The 21,934-nt window shown below is 42.7% G+C and overlaps 1 protein-coding gene across 1 annotated transcript in view; it reads right to left on the bottom strand.

The window, feature by feature from the left end:
* Positions 1–694: 694 nt before the first annotated feature.
* The window catches only part of srek1 (splicing regulatory glutamic acid and lysine rich protein 1), a 57,584-nt gene continuing 36,344 nt past the window's right edge, over positions 695–21,934 (bottom strand). The window contains exons 8-13 of the mRNA XM_033018824.1: positions 13,523–13,651; positions 6,917–7,039; positions 5,924–6,286; positions 3,504–3,985; positions 2,362–2,618; positions 695–961 (exon numbers count right to left, since the gene is read on the bottom strand). Coding sequence (XP_032874715.1) covers positions 695–961; positions 2,362–2,618; positions 3,504–3,985; positions 5,924–6,286; positions 6,917–7,039; positions 13,523–13,651 — 1,621 coding nt within the window. The remainder of the gene's footprint in view (positions 962–2,361; positions 2,619–3,503; positions 3,986–5,923; positions 6,287–6,916; positions 7,040–13,522; positions 13,652–21,934) is intronic.

Raw genomic sequence — 21,934 nt, 5'->3', positions numbered from 1 at the left:
ACAATAATAATTAGAAAAGTAAACTGGACAAATTCAATTGCGATACTTGAACTGGTTCCATGTAACATCATTTCCTATCACATCAGAAAACTTGAAGGTATTTACCTACAAACCTTGGTTTCATATTTTGTCCAAATCTAAAAGTACAAAAAAAAAAATGCAGATTGCAATTGCGGATTTTATTTGACATGTAGTCAAGATGCATCTTGTTCTGTCCCGCTGTGCATCATCCTGTGGGTAATGTATCTGTTCTCATGGCAAATAGACAAGTTTACTGTCCCAAGGAGCGACGACAACAAAAAATCCAGATGATGAAATTATTCATAAAATAATCAGCAGGTGTATCTTACTATTCCCTCTGCTCATCAACAATACTAGTAGAATAATATAGGTACATCTTAGAGATTTAACAAAAATCTGTGAAGGCAAGTATGGGTATTATGTAAGCTTAAAAAAGTAATACATATATTTACAGTTCCTTCATGACAAAGATGCTACCTTGTCATTTTTATTCTGTCCCACTACTTACAGATCTATCCATTCTATGCTTGCAAGTTCATGAACTAACAAGGCATACTTGTACAATACGGATTCCTTCTGTTCTAAATATTTTGAAAATTTGAAGAAATGCCTTGATCAGGGACTCATCAAAAATATCACAGAGATATGTAACCAATCTAGAAAGACTGAGTTGCTAAAGACAGTCTTCTTTAACCAAAGAAACAGGCTTGTTCTGCATTTCATTTGAGTCCACGGATAACATGTCTGTATTGTCCCCCTTTCCCTCTTCAATGTTAACGAAAAGAATATTCTCAGACTTGTGTGATTCTTCAGTGCTGGGCTGAGTCAGGCTATGGTTACCATTTTCTTTAACATCACCTAAAACCTCGCTCTTGGATCCTGTGATTTCTTTGCCTTTGCCACTATTATAGCCATCTTTGTTAACGAGATCTTCTTCCATCTGCAAACAAAATTCATACAAGTTACTGCAATAATCATGGAACAGAGGTAGAAATCAAAATACTTGAGTACATTATTTCAATAACAGGCGCAAGTAGGAGGCGGCTCACTTTAAGTGAAAGGATCAGACTTGATTAATTGGACACACTCAAGACTGTCCACTATCCTTACTGACTGAATGCTTCACCACGTTGAGTTTAGTTTACTGTCAGGTGTACTGAGGTACAGTGAAAAGCTATTGGCGCGTGCTAACCAGTCAGCGAACAAGATTGATATCGACAGTGTACAGATACATGATAACGGGAGTAACGAGGACAACCACCAAAGATAGGCACAAAATGTTGGAGCAACTCAGCGGGACAGGCAGCATCTCTGGAGAGAAGGAATGGGTGACATTACGGGTCGAGACCCTTCTTTAGTTGAGTTACTCCAGCATTTTGTGTCTCTCTTCATGTAAACCAGCATCTGCAGGTCCTTCCTACACATAAAATGGATATGGTTTAGTGCAAGTTAAGTCTAGTAAAGTCCAATCAAAGATAGACCGAGGGTCTCCAATGAGTTAGATAGTAACTGTATACTGTAAACTGAGAATTACTGAAGAAATGTTTATTAATTAGGACAACCTTTGTGATGCAAGGAGTCTCTCCATAATACTTCCATAATAGAATAGACACGAAATGCTGGAGTAACTCAGCGGGACAGGCAGCATCTCTGGATGGAAGGAATGGGTGACGTTTTGGGTAGAGACCCTTCGACCCGAAACGTCAGCATCTGCAGTTCCTTCCTGCACATGTACTTCCCAGTGTCTACCGAAGAACACAATAACATAACGAGAAGCGGTAATGCAAATGAACAAAGCGGTCGGTGTCATACATTTAAAGCAACAGTTCTCTAAACAATAGGCTCAGCTATTTTAAGGAAGCCCTCAAACAAGTTGCCACAATTCAACACAGATTATTACGCAAGATTAAAAAAAAAAAAAAAAAAAGTACATCAAATCTAATACATTCTTAAAAGTCAATATTATATCCTCTTAATACGATGCCTGGTGGGTTGTCTAAAGAAATCCTTGTACACTTTAAGTGGGTGTCCTGGTTCATTGTTTCACTCTGTGGAAAATAAGGAGCGGAAAAAATGCAGAAAGTTGTGACCACTGCCCAGTCCATCATCGGCTCTGACCTCCCCACCATCGAAGGGATCTATCGCAGTCGCTGCCTTAAAAAGGCTGTCAACATCATCAAGGACCCACACCATCCTGGCCACACACTCATCTCTCCGCTGCCATCAGGTAGAAGGTACAGGAGCCTGAAATCTGGTACATAGATGTTTGCTATGAGCCCAAACATGAACCCTGCACTGCTGACACAAAATGACCAAAAGAGATTGTTCATTAAATTTTACCTTAATATCACTTTTATCTTGCTTGATTTTGCAGTCTTTCTCTTCCTTTTGCTCGTCTTTCTCTTTTTCCTCCGCCTCAACTTGTTCCTCTTCTTTCCCCTTCCTTGCCTCCTCTATTTCCTCCCCCTTCTCCTCCCTCACCTCGTAATTTCCTTCGCTTTTCTGTTCCTTCGCGTCGTCTCCCCGCTGGTCGTTCTCCTCCGTCGTTTCTTTCCCTTTGTCCTCCACTTCTACCCCCTCGTCTTTTTCCTCCGGTGCTGGATCGTTCCCGTCATCGCTCACCTCTTTCTCCGCATCCTCTCCCTCGTCTTTCACTTGGTCTTTCTCCTTTTCCCTCTCTTTCTCAGTGTGTTGCTCTCTCTCCTTGTCCTTTACCTTCTCCCTCTCCGCGTCCCTTTCCCTCTCTCTCTCCGCGTCCTTCACCTTCTCCCTCTCCGCGTCCCTTTCCCTCTCTCTCTCCGCGTCCCTTTCCCTCTCTCTCTCCGCGTCCCTTTCCCTCTCTCTCTCCGCGTCCCTTTCCCTCTCTCTCTCCGCGTCCCTTTCCCTCTCCCTCTCCGCGTCCCTTTCCCTCTCCCTCTCCTCGTCCCTTTCCCTCTCCCTCTCCTCGTCCCTTTCCCTCTCTCTCTCCGCGTCCCTTTCCCTCTCTCTCTCCGCGTCATTCACCTTCTCTCTCTCGGCGTCCTTCACCCTCTCTCTCTCCGCATCCTTCACCTTCTCTCTCTCGGCTTCCTTCACCTTCTCTCTCTCCGCATCCTTCACCTTCTCTCTCTCGGCGTCTTTTTCCTTCTCTCTCTCCGCGTCCTTCACCCTCTCTCTCTCCGCGTCCTTCACCCTCTCTCTCTCCGCGTCCTTCACCCTCTCTCTCTCGGCTTCCTTCACCTTCTCTCTCTCCGCATCCTTCACCTTCTCTCTCTCAGCGTCTTTTTCCTTCTCTCTCTCCGTGTCCTTCACCTTCTCTCTCTCCGTGTCCTTCACCCTCTCTCTCTCTGCGTCCTTCACCCTCTCTTTCTCCGTGTCCTTCTCCCTCTCTCTCTCCGCGTCCTTCACCCTCTCTTTCTCCGTGTCCTTCTCCCTCTCTCTCTCAGCGTCTTTTTCCTTCTCTCTCTCCGCGTCCTTCACCCTCTCTCTCTCCCCATCCTTCACCCTCTCTTTTTCCGCGTCATTCTCCCTCTCTCTCTCCGAGTCCTTCACCCTCTCTTTCTCCGCGTCCTTTTCCTCCTCTCTCTCCGCGCCCCTTTCTTCCTCTTTCTCCGCGTCCTTTACCCTCACTCTCTCCGCATCTTTTTCCTTCTCTTTCTCCTTTACCCTCTCCGTGTCCTCCCTCTCGGCGTCCTTCTCCCTCTCTCTCTCCTTGTCCTTGTCCTTCTCCCTCTCCCTGTCCTTCTTGTCCTTGTCTCTCTCCTCCTTCTTGTCCTTGTCTCTCTCCTCCTTCTTGTCCCTTTCCCTCTCTTTGTCCTTCTCTCGCTCCCTGTCCTTTTCCTTGTCCTTATCCTTATCTTTCTTTTTCTTTGAGGTGGAATGATCGCGTTTACTCTTGTCTATGCTTTGGCTGCTTGAATTTTCTCTCTCAACCACATCTTTGCTCTGTTCTCGGTCTTTGTCTTTTCTTTTCTCTTTCCTAATCCTGGAAAAAAAGAAACATTTTGCACTTAACACGGAAATAAAATACAATTAATTCTGAATACCTGAAATAAAAGCAAATAGCATACATAATCATGAGAGGAATAGATTGGGTATACGCACATAGTCTCTTGTCCATATTAGGGGAATCGAGAACCAGAAGACGTAGGTTTAAGATAAGGGGTAAAATATTTAATAGGAATCTGAGGGGTGGTGGGTGTATGGAACAAGCTGCCAGAGGAGGTAGTTGAGGCTGGGACTGGAGCGCGTGACGTCATTTGAAGATGGACACAAAGCTGGAGTAACTCAGAGGGACCGGCAGCATCTCTGGAGAGAAGCAATGGGTGACGTTTCGTGTCGAGACTCTTCTTCAGTCTGAAAAGAAGGGTCTTGACCCGAAACATCACCCAATACTTTTCTCCAGAGATGATGCCGGTCCCGCTGAGTTACTCCTGCATTTTGTATCAATCTTCAATTTTCTTGGCCCCGCTCTGGGAGTAGAAGTGGGGGCGGATCCGGACCACAACGGCCGTGAGCCCCAGGCCGAGTTCGACGATCGTTTGCCTGCTTCTGCTGCTGTTGCAGGTGAGACGTTGCGTCGCGCCAGGGTCTTGGGTCTGTCCCACTTTGGCCGTCAGTTCCGCGACAGGCCGTTGGCGCGCGAGGATTTCGTTCACTACAAAAATTTCAGAGCCCCGCGCGATGTCGCACACAACTCCGTACCCCTCCGTGCTTCTAAGTGGGACCGGCCCCGCGCGGCCATACAATGCCAGTGCGCCTCAACGCTACCACGAGGTCGCGTAATTTGCGTGCCAAGGACAGACCCTATGTGGACCAAACGCGGGCAGGTGGGACTAATGTAGCTGGGACATGTTGGCCAGTGTGGGTGAGTTGGGCTGAAGGGCCTGTTTCTACACTGTATCGCTCTATGACTTTATGAACATCGCCCATCCAAGTTTTCCAAGGATGAATTAACCAGTTTGGAAGCAAAGATCACAGAAGTCTGTGAGAGCAGAAGTGGAAGGAACATTAAGAAAAGGATAAACATGCAAGATAAAGGGAGTTGGTAGTGGTACAAGAATAGAAAGCAAAGTTCGGTCTCGAAGGTCTGTACATAAGAATAGTACTATCATTAACATAAATCAACTCAGCGAACCTACATTGTATTAACTCGAAGAAAAGTCCAATAAAAAATAGCATGACATGAAACTGTTGAACATAATGTTGAGTCTAGGAGGGGCTACAAGATGCCTGGGGATCTTTTTAACATGTTTCTGAAAATGTCCTTATAGGTCTGGTGAAGTGGGAGCCATTAAACCCTGTGAGAAATATTTAGAGTTTGCAATGGAATCTGATAGAAACATAGAAACAAGGTGCAGGAGTAGGCCATTCGGCCCTTCGAGCCTGCACCACCATTCAATATGATCATGGCTGATCATCCAACTCAGTATCCTGTACCTGCCTTCTCTCCATACCCCCTAATCCCTTTAGCCACAAGGGCCACATCTAACTCCCTCTTAAATATCAATCAATCAATCAACCAATCAGTTTTATTCGTCACATTGCACATAAGGTGCAAGTGAAATGAATTTGTATAGCCAATGAACTGGCCTCAACTACCGTCTGTGGCAGAGAATTCCAGAGATTCACCACTCTCTGTGTGAAAAATGTTTTTCTCATCTCGGTCCTAAAAGATTTCCCCCTTATCCTTAAACTGTGACCCCTTGTTCTGGACTTCCCCAACATCGGGAACAATCTTCCTGCATCTAGCCTGTCCAACCCCTTAAGAATTTTGTAAGTTTCTATAAGATTCCCCCTCAATCTTCTAAAATCTAGCGAGTACAAGCCGAGTCTATCCAGTATGTCTCTTTAAATCACTATGTTTGCTGAAACTCTTGCCAAGAAATTGCTAATACTGTTATCCATAACAATGGGCCATTACCTTCTTGGGGACGGAGATTTGGAAAGCTTTCTCTTTGGTGTCCTGGGTCGCCTCTTTGGTGATCTGGACCGCCTCCTTGGTGATCTGGATCTTCTCTTTGGTGACCTGGACCGCCTTCGTAGAGATCTGGATCTCCGTCTTGGCGACCTGGACCTTCTCCTTGGTGACCTGGACCGTCGCCGTGGCGATCTGGACCTCTTCCTTGGCGATCTGGACCTCTTCCTTGGTGACCTGGACCTCTTTCGTGGTGACCTGGTCCTCTTCCGCGGGGACCGCGATATTTTTTTCGGTGTCTTGGACCTCCTTTTAGGTGTCTTGGATCTTTTTCTTGATAAACTTCTGCTTTTCTTTCCATATTTTTCTCTGTAAATATAATTTTTATAGTTTAATTTAGCGATACAGCACGGAAACAGGCGGCTCAGCCCACCGAGTCCGCACCGGCCAGCGATCCCCGCACACTGACACTATCCTACATACACCGGGGACAATTTACAATATTACCAAGCCACATTAACCTACAAATCTACACGTCTTTGGAGTGTGGGAGAAAACCGAAGCACCCGGAGAAAACCCACGCAGGTCACAGGGAGAAGGTACAAACTATGTACTGCCAGCACCTTATAAGGAGGGTCGAACCAGTGTCTCTGGCACCGCAAGGCAGCAACTCTACCCCTGCGCTACTGTGCTTGGAACATTATTCTAATTCAAGCAGTACCAACTTTTAATGTACATGCTTTTTAACAATTTTTATTCAATCCAGTTACAAAACTATCTTATCCCTAAAATACATACCTTTTGCGAGGAGGGAACACGAGTGTGCAAAATCATTCCATGTTACCTGTGTGGAACATGTATAAATCCCACCTTTTTATGGTCAAGTCCAGATGGTTATGGTTTGATGGACTGGTCACCCAGTTCATAAAATCTATGGTAATTCTAAAAACATGCATACTCTTAACATAATTAAATGCCTTAAATTATCATGTTTCCTACCGGCTTAAACTTCGAGATCTTCTTGGTGAGGTAGTGGAGTTCTTTTCTTTCTTCTTTCCATTTTCTCCATCTCCATCTTTGTTTTCTTCCTTCACTTTACTGTCACCTTCCGGTTTCTTTTCCCTGTTATTGCCGGCAGATCACATATATTAAAAAGGTCAAGCAAGCACTACAGGATATTAGTCAGCATATGCATAATTCCAAAACATCTAACTTCACATTATTTACTATTAATGACAGCTTTGGACAATACTTTTCCACAACTCACATTATAAACTGCAAAGGAAGCCCTCAAACCTATCATTCGAATGCTCAAGAAACACATTGGGACCTTAATCAGCTAGTGAAGTTGTGCCGAAATAGCCAGTGAAAGGCCTGGATAGAGTGGATGTGGAGAGGATGTTTCCACTAGTGGGAGAGTCTGGGACCAGAGGCCATAGCTCCGGAAAATAAAAGGACGTACCTTTAGGAAGGAGATGAGGAGGAATTTCTTTAGTCAGAGGGTGGTGGATCTATGGAATTAATTGCCACAGAAAGCTGTGGAGGCCAAGTCAATTTTTTAAAGCAGAGATTAATAAATTCTTGATTGGTACGGATATCAGGGGTTACGGGGAGAAGGCAGGAGAATGGGATTAGGAGGGAAATATGGATCAGCCATGATTGAATGGTGGAGTAGACTTGATGGACTGAATGGTCTAATTCTGCTATCACATGAACTTATGAGCAAGATAAGTAGGCTGAGGAATAGCAAATGGTGTTTAATTCAGTTGTGTACAAGGTGTTGTGTTTTGGGAAGTCAAACAAGGTAGACTTTCACAATGAATGGTAGGGCCCCAGGGAGTGTTGTAGAACAGAGGGATTTCGGAATACAAGGACGACAGATGGCACAATGGGCTAAGTGTTCGGCTGGCAACCTGAAGGTGGCCGGTTCGAATCCTGCTTGGAGTGTGTACTGTCGTTGTGTCCTTGGGCAAGACACTTCACCTACCTTTGCCTCGGACTAGAGACGGAAATTAGCTACTGATTGGCTACAATCTCGCATATTTACATGCAAATGTTCATTAATATGCACTGTCCCTATAAACAAATTATTATTATATTTTCCAGAAGTGATAACATGTGGACAGAGAGAGATGAAGGCGGCTTTTGGCATGCTGGCCTTCATCAGTCAGTACATTGAGTATAGAAGCTGGGATCTTATGTTGCAGTTGAAGAAGACTTCCATGAGGCTTAATGTTTAAGAGCATTGTGTTGTTCAATTTTGGTCACCCAGTTATCAGAATGATATGCTGGAGAACAAAGAAAATATTTAGAAAGACGTTGCCAGCTCTCAAGGGACTGAGTTAAAGAGCGATTGTTTAAGAAAGAACTGCAGATGCTAGAAAATTCTAAGGTAGACAAAAATGCTGGAGAAACTCAGCGGGTGAGGCAGCATCTATGGAGCGAAGGAATAGGCGACGTTTCGGGTCGAGACCCTTCTTCAGACTGATGTGGGGGCGGGGCGGCGGTAAAAAGAAAGGAAGAGGCGGAGACAGTGGGCTGTGGGAGAGCTGGGAAGGGGAGGGGAAGGAGGGAGAAAGCAAGGACTACCTGAAATTGGATAAGTCAATGTTTGTGGGAGAGGTTAGGTAGCTCAGGACTTTATTCCTTGGAGTACAGGAAACTGATAGAGGTGTGTAAAATCACAAGAATAGATATGGTGAATGCAGAGTCTTTTTCCGAGGGTTGGGAAATCAAAAGCTAAAATGCACAAGGTTTAAGGTAGCAGGGGTAAGATTTAATAGGAACCCGAGGAGCATTTTTTTCATAGAAGGTTGTGGGTATATGGAAATAGTTGCCAGAGGTTTTGTGATTGAGGCATGTACAATGACTATATTTAAACATCTATATTTTTAAAAATTGTTCCTGAATCTGGAGGTGTGCGTTTTCATACCTTCTATATCTTTTGCCTGATGGGAGAGGGAAGAAGTGGGAGTGGCCGTTGACGAGTCACATCCTGGCCACTCCCTCTTCTCCCATCAGCCAACAGTTATAGATATGTGAAAACGCACACCTCCAGATTCAGGGACAGTTTCTTCCCAGCTGTTATCAGGCAACTGAACCATCCTGCCCCAACCAGAGAGCAGTGCTGAACTACTATCTATCTCTTTGGTGACCCTTGGACTTTCCTTGATAGGACCTTGCATGCATTAAACTTTATTCCACCTCAAACACTGTATATGGGTCGAATGTAATCATGTATTGTCTTTCTGCTGACTGGTTAGCACGCAACAAAAGCTTTTCACTGTACCTCATTAGACGCGACAATAAACTAAACTGAACTGCACGGATGTTTGGACAGGTACATGTTGAAGAAAGGTTTTGAGATTCATGGTCAAATATGGGAAAAACGGATTAGCTAGGTGGACATCTTGGTCAGCGTGAATGAGTTGGACCAAGGGCTTGTTTCTGAGCTGTATGACTCCAAAAACATTCCCTTTGACCAAAATTTCATACCGCAAACAGGAAAAAATAATCCTTTCATTGGAAATTAGGAAATGCGGCATTTAAAAAGTCAGAAAATACAAATCAAGATATATAAATGGATCCTATGAAAGGAAATGGAGTGGTCTTATTTAATCAAGTTATCCAATCTAAATAGTGATCACGAAGAAATCACGACGAAATGACCAATCTGACTGCTCAGTTTTTCTGGGTGACACACTGAACAGAAATATAGGAAAATCTCACAACCATGTTAGAAAATCTTACCAGCTATCCCCACCTGCTGGAATTGGAAAACAATGCAATCTGCAGTGTAATTATAGCTCAGGTGAAGAGCAAAGATCCTAGAGCAAGCAAGATAGATCACTCGACGAAAAAGACATGGGCAGATTCATGGGTAATTTTCGGCCCCATTTCCGTAACCGGCTTCCATCTCCGTACCAAAGATCCCATCACAGCGGAGCAAAGATAACTAGTGCGGAGACGGAAGCCGGTTAAGGAAACATCCTCGTAAAAATAAAAGTTATTTGGTAAAAATCTTCTCTTCATTTTCAGAATTATAATTTATTAACACAAACTCCCGCAACGTTGATTACACTGCGAGTCGGTTGGGGTCGGGTTACTGAAATGGATGAAAAAAAGGCCCGCGTTCCGCTCCGTTGCGTACTACACGTCAGCCCATTGCATTTAGCAGGAGTGGTCTATCTTGCTTGCTATAGGATCTTTGGTGAAGAGCAGAGTGAGCTAAGTTTTGAATACCCTTTCGTAATTCTGTATAACCTCCTGTTTTAATGTAACCACTTTTAATTTCATGTGCCTTCTTCAGTAAGAACTTGTAGATTGCAAGTTAGATATTTTACAAAGCGAATGCACAACATGAAGACCTGATGCTGCTGGAAGTATTTGTTCCGGCTGCTGATTAGAAGTATCAAGAGCAGTTCAGGCACTATTATAGAGCCAGCTAACATTAAAACCACAATGCAGAAGTGGCAGACTCTCTCATCATCTAAAGGATGTGGGCATCAATAGCAAGATATCTCCGATTCATGCACGGATTTTAATTGTATATTTTTGAATGACTTATCTTTGATTTAAAAAATTAATAATAATTGGTGTAAGGGACAATGATTTGCATATCAGTGATCTTCAAAATCATATAAAGATTTTGTCTATGTAAATGAGGAATAGCCATGGCTGACAAACAATCTTTCAAAAAAATCCCAGGCCGCAGTTTAGATCTTTATCCACTCTGCCTGCAATGGACTTATTTGTGCAGTTAGCACAGTGCCTCTATAAGCGGTGAACATGCGAGTATTTAAGACCAATGGTGTGAAAGCAGGAAGAATAACGGCACAGTTGGTTTAAAATTGAGGCTTTGGTTGATTATTGTTGCATGTACCGAGGTACAGTGAAAAGCTTGTTCTGCACGGTTTCCAATCAGTTTAGATAATACTATACATAAATACAACCAAGTCACTCAAGGACAACGGGAAGACACATCCTTGTGCAGAGTAACCAAATCACACGCCGATTTTGCTATGTTTTCATATGATTAATTTTCTACATCCACCATTTGCTCTTATATTTTTCTGAAATCCCATCAATCTCTTGAAAACAAATTGTCTTTTTTTTTAATCATGTTTCATTTTCAGGGAATTCATTTCCAGTGATTTACCATCATCTGAGAAGGACTCGTCAAGCATTTTACAAAATGGATATCATTCCGAAGAGGTAAGTAAAGAGACAAGACCAAGTGTAGACTTGGATGATCATATCGCCAAACACTTGTATTTGGACCGCCAAGGCTCACTGGATCTCCTGCTCATTAACCATTGAGGTGACTCCTCTTCGCATTCCCACACTGACCTTTCTGTCGTGGGTCTCCTCCACTGTCAGAGTGAGGCCACAGACAAATTGGAGGAACAGCACCTCGTATTCTGCTTGGGTTGCTTACAACCCAATGACATAAACACTGAATTCTTCAATTTTGGATTTGGAAAGAAGGGTGTGTTGGAGGACGTACACCCTTCTTTCCAAGAAGGTTAATAGGGAGTGTGTGAGGTGCCAGAAGATTGAAGGGTGGCTGATGTTGTGCCTCCATTTAAAAAGGGCTGCAAGGAAAAGCCTGGGAACTATAGACCAGTGAGCCTAACATCTGTGGTAGGCAAAATACTGGAGAGGATTCTGATAGATAAGATATATATGCATCTGGATAACATGAGCTGATTAGGGGTATTCAGCATGGTTTTGTACGTGGAAGATTGTGTCTTATGAATCTCATTGATTTTTTTTTTTTAAGTAAGCAAAAAGGTAGATGATGGCAAAGCTGTAGATCCTATGCAAGGCATTTGATAACATTTCACATGGTAAGCTGCTTTGGAAGGTTAGATCACATGGGATCCAAGGAGAAAATAACCAAATGGTTAGAGTGTTTAAGAAGGAACTGCAGATGCTGGAAAATCGAAGGTAGACAAAAATGCTGGAGAAACTCAGCGGGTGAGGCAGCATCTATGGAGCGAAGGAATAGGCAATGTTTCTGGTCGAAACCCTTCAAATGTATAGAGAATTGGCTTCATGGAAGTAAGCTGAGGGTGATAGGAGAAGATTGTTTATCGGACTGAAGGCCTGTGACCAGTGATGTGCCTCAGGGATTGGTGCTGTAGTTTATAGTTTGTGGCTTATATTAATTATCTATGATGCAGATAATGAGGTGGTGTTTGCATTTCGCTTCACCCCGGCAGTGGAGGTAACTGAGGCCAAACAGGTCAGTGTGGGAATGGGGACGGGAGTCAAATTGGCTTGCAACCAGAACCTCAAGCCAGCCCTCGTGAACAGAACATAAGTGCCCGGCAAAGCGGTCACCTAGCTGGCAATGTGGAGGATAGAGGCCACGCTGAGGGCTCCAAATGCAACAGATGAGGATGCAAGTCTCTGTCGCACACAGAAGAGCTGTGTAGGTCGCTGGGTGGTGTGGTGGTACCGCCTATTTGTATCCCCCTACCCAAATTACTTCAGAAGCTGTCATCCATGCTCATTGCACAATGATGCCCCATCACAAAGGTGGAAATGCAGAAGAATAACGGCACAGTGCGCAACGGTAGACTTGCTGCTTTACAGCACCAGAGACCCGGGTTAGATCCTGACGCTGTTCTTATGGAACTTGTTTGTTCTCCCTGTGACCGCGTGGGTTTTCTCTGGGTGCTCTGGTTTCCTGGCACACTCCAAAGACACGCAGGTTTGAAGGTCAATTGGCTTCTGCTTCAACAAATTGTCCCGAGTGTGTAGGATCGGAGTAGGGTACAGGTGATCGTTGGTCGGCGTGGACTGAAGGGCCTGTTTCTGCGCTGTATCTCTAAACTAAACTACTCAGGGACATGACTGCCATCATTATGTTACAAAAAGCTAGCAGCAACGGCTAGTTTAGGCAGAATGTAAATGGTACTCAGTACTCCTGGTGTAACTTCCCCAACAGGCTGTGAGTTTGGTACGTTTTCTCCATTTTGAAACTTCAATCCGAAAACCTTAATGGTTATTTACTCCGTGCTAACATTGTGTTTATGCACATCAACACCTGGGTCCCTATAAAGACCTATATAAAGATTATTTTCATTTAAGCAGGTCTGCTTTCTGATTCCTCCAAGCAAAGTGCAACATCTTACATTTTCCTAAGTTAAACCCCCTTTCCTACGTTAAACTCAGACTTCTGAATCTCCCTGTGGCTCAGGCGGTTACAGGCAGAACGTGCAAACTCCACACAAACAGCACCCGAGGTCAGGATCGAACCCGGCTCTCTGGTGCGGTGGCAGCAGGTGTGGTGGAAGTATATACAACTCTGGAATAACCGGCAGGATTAATGCTGATGGAATGGGCATGGTTCGGGAACAAATCCAGCCAAGGCCGTGAGAAATTGCAGAGTTGTACACGCAGTGCAGACCATCACGTTAACCAGCCTCCCCCATCTGCACTTCACGCTGCCTCAGCAAGGCCATTTTCAGACTGGGTCAGGGCAATAAACCCAAGAATATCAATATACAAGGCCAAACCCAAGAATATAAATATACAGGCCAGGAAAGAATGGTAGAATTTTGACTAGTTGAAGCTTAAAACATTCTGATTGTTTACCTTGATGGGGAAGGACTTTTTGATCCACGCCCATCTTTTGATCGTGAACGTTTTGCTTGAGGACTCTTAGAATCACGCCTGTCTTTGTGCCTTGAGGGAGATGTGTGTTGCGATCTACTCCTGGAGCGTCTGAAGAATTAAGCCAGGAATAAAGAACAGTTTGTGACAACATGACTATGAGAAGGCTAAAAAAAAAAAGTAGCAAATTAAAGAAATGTTAACGATTAAACTAATAATCACTGCAAAATAACATGAACCATAAATTTTCTGTTAGTCGAGTGCTTTAATCGGAGTATACCAGGTTCTAAAAATCTGGTATAGTAAGATTAAAACAACTAAATACAGCCATGGTTGTGGCTGTACTTATTAAACTGACAGCTGTAACAAGGTCAACTCCCTTCTCCCCCAGACAGGACAATACAATGGTGTGATACGCCATCACACCCAGTCACCTGGAATTGATGTTGAACATCTGCCATACAAACATCCTCTAAGTTATGCTGACTGGTACAATTTCTGGACTGGAAGTAGGAAGTATCAGCCATGAATCTGGCTCCGAGATGCACGTTTAGCTACTGGATCGGGATTGGCTGCCGTGCCCCTCCCCGCTGCTGAACACACAATTGTAAACTCACACGTGAAGCATGAAAACACAGCTAGATCCTTTGCTGGCCAGCATGCACTAGAACCACCTGGAGTGAAAGTGGAGGGGACTTTGTAATGGCATATCAGGAGAGCCAGGTCCAATTTATGAATGTAGAATTCAGAGCAAGTAAATGCCTAGTTAACCTACAAACTCTCGGCGACAACAGATTAATAAGCACAATACTGATTCATATCTTCACATTGATTATGTTGATAACTTGATTTTTTATTAGTAAAGGCTTGAAAAATTGATAAAAGTGCAAATCTAGAAGGCAGTTGACAACATTTATAATAACTTCAATTCATATAGCGAATTTAAATGTAATCAAATAACCCAAGGCATAAAGCAATGGGTGGTAGGTGTATAGAACGAGCTACCAGGGGAGGTAGTTGGAGCAGGGACCGTCGCGATAAGTAACATTTAGGCAGGTACATGGATAGGATAGGTTTAGAGGGATATGGGCCAAACACAGGCAGGTGGGACTAGTGTAGCTGGGACATGTTGGCCGGTGTGGGCAAGTTGGGCCGAAGGGCCTGTTTCCACACTGTACGACACTATGTCACAGGAGTGTTAATATGACATCAAGTAGCATAATAAGATATTAGGACAAGCGAACAAAAAGATTTTAAGTGCATTTACATAGAGGAGAGCAAAATGATTTAGGGAAGGATTTTTAGAGGTTGAGGCATAGAAACCCAAAGCTGCAAATAATGGGGGAGTGGAGAAATCAGAAACGTACAACAGACATGAGTCGAAAGTGCAGACCATCTTAGAAAATGTGTAGGGAGAAGTGGTTACAGAAAAAGGGCAGCATGACAGCGCCAGAGATCCGGGTTCAATGACTACGGGTGCTGTCTGTATGGAATTTGTACGTTCTCCCTGTAAACTCGTGGGTTTTCCCCGGCTGCCCCGGTTTCCTCCCACACTCCAAAGACGTGCAGGTTTGTAGATTAATTGGCTTCTGTAAAGATGGTATATTGTCCCGAGTGTGTAGGATAGCGTGAGTGTATGGGGATCGCTGGTCGGCGTGGACACGGTGGGCCGAAGGGCCCGTTTCCACGCTGTTTCTCTGAACTAAACTAAAAGGGGGGCCGTGGCCTGGCTTTGAAGACAAGGATGAGAACATTAAAAGCAAGGCATCGCTGGATTGGGACCCACTCTAGATCAGTGCGCACGGCATTTGGTGGATAGACGTCCACATGTACATAAGGGATATGGCGGGTGAAAGGTAGAAGAATGGATTAGTCAAATCTGGTGGAAACAGTGGAGCGTCTCAATAGCAAATAACTTGCGGCAGGGGCTGAATCGTGTGATGCTACAGTTGTGGCAGAGGCTGATCCAAATGAAAGAACAGAAATGAAGTTGGAAGTTCACCTTGACGTCAACACAGCGTTCCCTGCATATGGAATATCCCCAGCACACAATGCAGTTTGACGGTGTGAATGTGTGAAGGAAATGTGCTGTGTCCGTACACAGCTTCATGATTTGTGACTGATACTGAGATCTAGCATTGCAGCAATAAAAGGGTGGTACAACTATGAAATAGAAGGTTGAACAGTACGGCACAAAGACATGCCCTTTGCCCCACAAGGTCTGTGCTGACCATGATACCCATTTACCCGCACATGAACCATACACCCTTCATTACCTGGATGTTCACGTGTCTGTCTAAATGTCCCTTAAACATCAGTATTATATCTGCTTCTACCAAATCCCTGGCTTGTGTCTTCTCAGTGTAGAAAAAAAAATAGCTTTGTGCATCTTTAAACTTTCCTCCTCTCACCTCAAAGTACTTGACATTTCCACCCTGGGAAAAAAAAAAGACTCAAATACTAGAGGGCATAACGTTAAAGTGAGAGGGACAAAGTTTAAAGGCGATGTGCGGGCAATTTTTATTTACAGAGGGTGACAAGTGCCTGGAATGTGCTGATGTGGGTAGTGGTGGAGGCAGATACGATAGTGGCATTTAGGAGACCTTTGGATGGGCATATAGATATGTAAGGAATGGAGGGATATGGGTTTTGTACCGGAGGATAAGAGTTGATCTTGGCATCATGTTCAACATAGACATTGTGGGCTGATGGGCCTGTTCCACGTTCTGATTCAGACTGTCAGCCCTAAATTAAAACGTCTTCGGGGTGGGGGGGGCACTAGAGTCACAGAATCATACAGCACAGAAGTAGGCACTTTGGCCTAACAATCCACACTGAGCAAGATGCCTCAACTAAACTAGTCCCATTTGCCCGCGTTTGGCCCATATCCCTCTAAACCTGTCATATCCACTTACCCGCCCAAGTACATATGAAATACTATTTTGAGACCTCCTCAAGTACCCCTTTTTGATCTAAAAAAATTCTAAATATTCCAATCACTTTTTTAAACAAATCTAGTATGGTTTGCTAAGACTTTAAGGTGTTTAATAAGCATTTTTTTAAATCTGTAATTTGGAGTTTTAAATGTCATTAATGTGAAATATTTTTGCTTTTGCACATTTTTGAATATCCTGAAACATGCAGATATTTTGAAAAGATTCAAATCAATAACAGTTCCAAGACTAACTCAGTGTTAATTTTTCTCAATTTTTCTGGCCAAACCAAGACCTCATCCCAAATACGCCTCCAAGCAATCTTCACTGTTCTCAGTATAAGATAGGATTGTGTCCACCCCCCTCCCCCGCCCCCCCACCCCATTGTCTCAGACGAGTAGATCAAAATAATTAAAGGTACGAAGAAAGGTCTGGTGGATTGGATTGGTCTGTGGGAGGGGGTTGGGGTAGAAAGTACAGTAAACAAGCAAATAGGGTGGAATGCAAGAGACAATAGATTGACTAAAGGCCTGTTCAGGTATATTTAAAAACACAGTAGGGGATTAAAGAAGAAATTGCAGGAGTTCTGGCTGAGATATATGCAAGATTATTAACCATGGGGTGAGATCCCAGAAGACAGGAGGGTGGCTAATGTTGTGTCGTTACTTAAGGGTGCAAAGAAAGAAAATTCTGGGAACTCTAAACCAATAAGCCTAATATCTGTGATAGGAAAGTTACCGGAGAGGATTCTGAGGAATAAGATAAAGATGCATTTGGAAAGACAGGGGTTGATTAGAGATAGTCAACATGGTTTTGTGTGTGAGAGATCGTGTATCACAAACCATAGACATAACTCAGCGGGACAGGCAGCATCTCTGGAGAGAAGGAATGGGTGGCTTTTCGGGTCGAGACTCTTCTTCAGACTAGTATCAAACCAGTTTGTTTTGAAGAAGTAACCAAGAAAGTTGATAAGGGCAGGGCGGTACATATAATCTATATGGACTTCAGTAAGGGCTTTGATAAGGTTCTGCGCGGTAAGTTACTCTGGAAGGTTAGATTGCATGAGATGGTCTGATAATAGTAGGAAGTTAAAAAAAAAAAAAAGTAGGTTTGGGATGAAAATAAAAGATGGAGAATTATCTGAAATTGGTGAACTTGGTCCAATTCTAATAACAGGTTGTTAATCTGTGAACACAGTTTCACTCACATTCCATGGATGGAACAATCTGATTTCCAGCAACACTTCTTAAATTTTAGATCTCTGGAGCCCATAATATTTAGAAGCAAGCATAGTGTTTGATGCATCATATCGGCCACTGATACATCCTCAATGTCAGAACTTTCAAGTCAACCTGCAGTGAAAGGCGTCAGGCCGTTGTGCCAAGACGATCAGTATTTTCACATGACTACAAAGAACCAAGTTATTTGCCAACTCAGCCGCTACTTTCTAATTCCAATACAAAATTAATTCCCAAGTGGTCTTGGCAGAAATTAACTCAGTTGCACGGATGATGGTGGCAAAGAAAATTTAAGATGCTAAATTGGGTTGTAATCAAGAAGGCTGCTTTTTCCTGGATGGTGTTGAGCATCTGTAGTTCCGTAAGCAACTTGGCAACTGAATGGTGCCGTGTACAAAGTAGAAAGGCTCTACGGTTTCCCACACAAATCTTTTCTGCCAGTCAAAAACCGTAAGAAAAATAGTGAATAAAAAATGATTTGCCGTATTGAAGTTACCAAATGCGCTTAAAGAACTGCTAATTTTTTTTTAAGTAACAGGCTTCTTATAAGATTTTCAATAAATTTGGAAAGGCTCCCTGCCTGTCCCACAAGCCCCACCTACTTAACGAAAGCATAGACTGGGATATCTCAGAGATCAGCTTACTCACTTGACAATGCTCGTGAAAAAGAACTGTAGGATCTACATTTTAATTAGATGGAGCAGGATGGGAGAGTTTACAGCTGGAATGCAGGTCTGAAAGTATACCCATAGAAATCGGAGAACTAAAATTGTGACAGATTTAAAAATCATAAGCATTCTTAAAGTCAAACCTCATCATCAAAAATGATGCCCTTTTCCAAAGGACAGCAAATGTAAACGCAATTAACGACTGGCCTGCATTAATTTAAATTTTCAGAAGCTAATTGAAAAATACATTTATCTAAAATAGATATTTTTGTTTGTATGCTGCAAATTCTGAACAAAGTCAAGAGGTTGTGTGTGTTTGGACACTTATTTACAATGTGCAAATTGTGATAAGTCGACAAGTAAATGTGAATACTGTTTCAGAGGAATAATTATACTAAGGTTCAAGAATTAAGTCTATTTTTATTGGGTGAAGTGAAAATCTTCAGGGGTGTTGCAATAGGACAGAATTGACATACTACAAAATGGTGCCGATTTCTTGTGTGCCTTAAAAAAAACAATTAGCTAATTCTGAAAATGTTGTTTGCAAATGGATCATATTTTGTACAACACAACTAAATATATAACAATTGATGTTTTAACTTTACGTCTTACTCTATTAATTATTAAACCCCATCCAAACCTTCCCATTGTTATAATTCCAGCAGAACTTGAGTGTGTCATCATATGCCAACTGATAAACAGCAAGGTTCCAAGTCTTGAACTTCATACTGAGATATGGAGGTAGACAAAAAAGCTGGAGAATGAAGGAATAGGCGACGTTTCGGGCCGAGACCCTTATTCAGTCTGAAGAAGGGTCTTGACCCGAAACTTCGCCTAGTCCTTCGCTCCATAGATGCTGCCTCACTCGCTGAGTTTCTCCAGCATTTTTGTATACCTTCGATTTTTCCAGCATCTGCAGTTGTTTCTTAAACATACTGAGATATGGAAGTTATTGGTCTGCGAAATCAGCTGCCACTTAGGTACAATTGATTAATTAAAGTCTTGGCCTTGTGCAATGAGCCCAAGATGACTGGAGGGCAGGCTCAGTTGCGAGGACGTTAACACAGAAGCAGACTTGTAATATAGTTACCCAGGTTCACACACCGATGGGTTCAGGAAGAGATGGCCCTGTGCATAGCCTCCTCCTCTCCTCTTGACCCTCCATCTACCCGCATCCAGACCCTACTCAACCTCGATCTCGCAGTCCATAAAACTCCTTTCCTACAGCAACCTCTTGCACCCCCCCCCCCCCCCCATCCAAACATTCCCCTGACTTTCCCATCATCTATATCCCCCACTTCCTCAGGCATCCTGACACTTGGACCTTTCCTTCCTTCCCTCAACTGTGAACACACCCCTCGTCCCTACTCTCATTCCGCTCTTTCCCATCCCCAGGCTCCCAAAGTCTTCTCCATGCTCTCCCTTGCAATCCAGCCCGGAAACCATCCTCAGGACTGTATTCCATAATACGTAGCAGCCGAACCAATGGAGTGCTTAATGTCCAGATATAACATTTCTGGGCAGAATAGTTGAATATGCTCGCTAGAAGAGTGGGAATTCACTTCCCCACTGATTCTTTACCAAACTATCACCTAATTCACAGGATTTTCAAACATAGTTCTTATTCAACCAAAAAATCAAGATAGTGACTTGCGATTTAACACGTTTAACTTATCTTGTTCTTTATCATAATTGTTAAGTTCGTGCTTAATGGCAAACTATTAAGAGATGATGCAAAATATTGCTGGAAGTGACTGGCAAGAGAAAAGAAGAATGTTTTAAAATTGAGTATCAACCAACAATATTACACAATTTCAGTATTTTTTGTGGCGCTCTCACGTGTAATTTTTTTACTCAGAGATATTTCAACTATTGCAAATGATTAGTCTTTACTGGTACCGGTTAATACATTTGGTTATGTTTTTTGAACAAGGCCCATGACTTAGCACGAGTGTTAATGAAATAATTTTCTTATACTGTTTATAATGATAAATCTAATTGCAGAGCAACTTTGATTCATGCAGATGATAAATTATAAGCATTAATAACCAACCCTCACGATACAATAACATTGTCATGGAGAAATAGAAAAAAAAATCATGGGTGCCATTGAACATATCCACAGTAGAAAAAGGGATAAATGCAAATGCCGGTCCAGTTTCTACAGCTAAATGAACTTAGTTGAAGTCTTTTGGCAGTCATTTCAGACGTTAATGCGATGACGAGGTGTACCTTGCATTCCAGATGTGGCCATTGCCATAGTAATGAATGCATTATTCTCAACATCATTTTGGTCTCAGAGAAGAATGCAAATCATGGTAGGTCACTGCTCCACAGCTCCGGCAGGTGTTTCAGAACAAACCTGATATGGTTTGCGAAGTCCAATTCCACCAGGTTGTGGAAATTACAATTTCTTCTCTAGTGCCCTTCAGAGATCGAGATTTGCCAGACCTTTGTGGCACACCCGATACGATCTCTGCCTTACATTGGGTCTCAATTCTTAATGCATTTGAAGACAGGCATAATGTCACGTATGTCTCAAGAAAATACCTAGCAACATATTTTGGTGTTGTAGATCAATCATTTTTTTTGGAAGGAATTGAAAAGCATGGGAAACCATTGGGTCATCGTTCATAGGAAGCCAGAGAGACACAGACAGACAGAAACAAAGCAAACATCTTCATCCTTCCATGGGAAATCTGCAACCTTACTATGGGTTACACTGTAGCCACCACTCAACTAGTCACACAGTCATGACTTTTTGAAAAAGATCTTAAGTGGTAGAAGATACTAAGGAAACTCTATAGTTTAAATCATTCCCCCCCATTCAAATAAAGCCAACCCACACCAAAAGACAAACACGTGTAGGGAAAAAATTCAGCACATTTCACAAACACCTTCTTTCATACTTGTACTCATAAAATTAAATCAATAGTAATAATTTTCTGGGACAATTCCACATTCAATAGCTTGCCATTGTTGCATTAATATTTACAAATGTAATTTTCATTTATTTCTGTTACTTACACCAGACTCCTACAATCTGTCTCAATTTCTTTTGTTATTTTAAGCCCATTTTTTTTTAAAGCTTAGGCACTACAATTACTATCAAAGGAACTTGGAAGTAAGTTTCAAACAGTTCAGTTTATCTCACGCTTACTGTGGCTAATTCAAGATCTTGAAAAAAAAGACAAGCAACAACCTGTAATTTCTCTCACATGTATCATCAGATCAGCCATTCTGAGTTCATGGAGGTAGCCTGCATAACGCCATCGTACTCACTGAGTATCATGTTTCAGCAAGTTACTTCCAGCTGCAGTTAGGGGAAAGAAAATACCACAAAATGGCAGGCTAATTTATTATTTACCAATTAGAGGTATGCTGCATAAAACAGATTTTTTTTTTACTCTTTTTATCTTGTTAATGCAAACCTTCATTCAGGGTTCATCACAGAACAGTCAATGAAAAAATATTAGGCAGTACTCATTAAATATCGTTGAGCTTTGTTCAGGGACTAGGAAGGAACTTTTCTTCATTGTCATCAGTGCTAAGTCT

The sequence above is a fragment of the Amblyraja radiata genome, chromosome 3, assembly GCF_010909765.2.
Source record: "Amblyraja radiata isolate CabotCenter1 chromosome 3, sAmbRad1.1.pri, whole genome shotgun sequence".
NCBI classification, from domain to species: Eukaryota; Metazoa; Chordata; class Chondrichthyes; order Rajiformes; family Rajidae; genus Amblyraja; species Amblyraja radiata.
The sequence above is the reverse complement of the archived record's forward strand: the minus strand, read 5'-3'. Positions and strand labels throughout refer to the sequence as shown.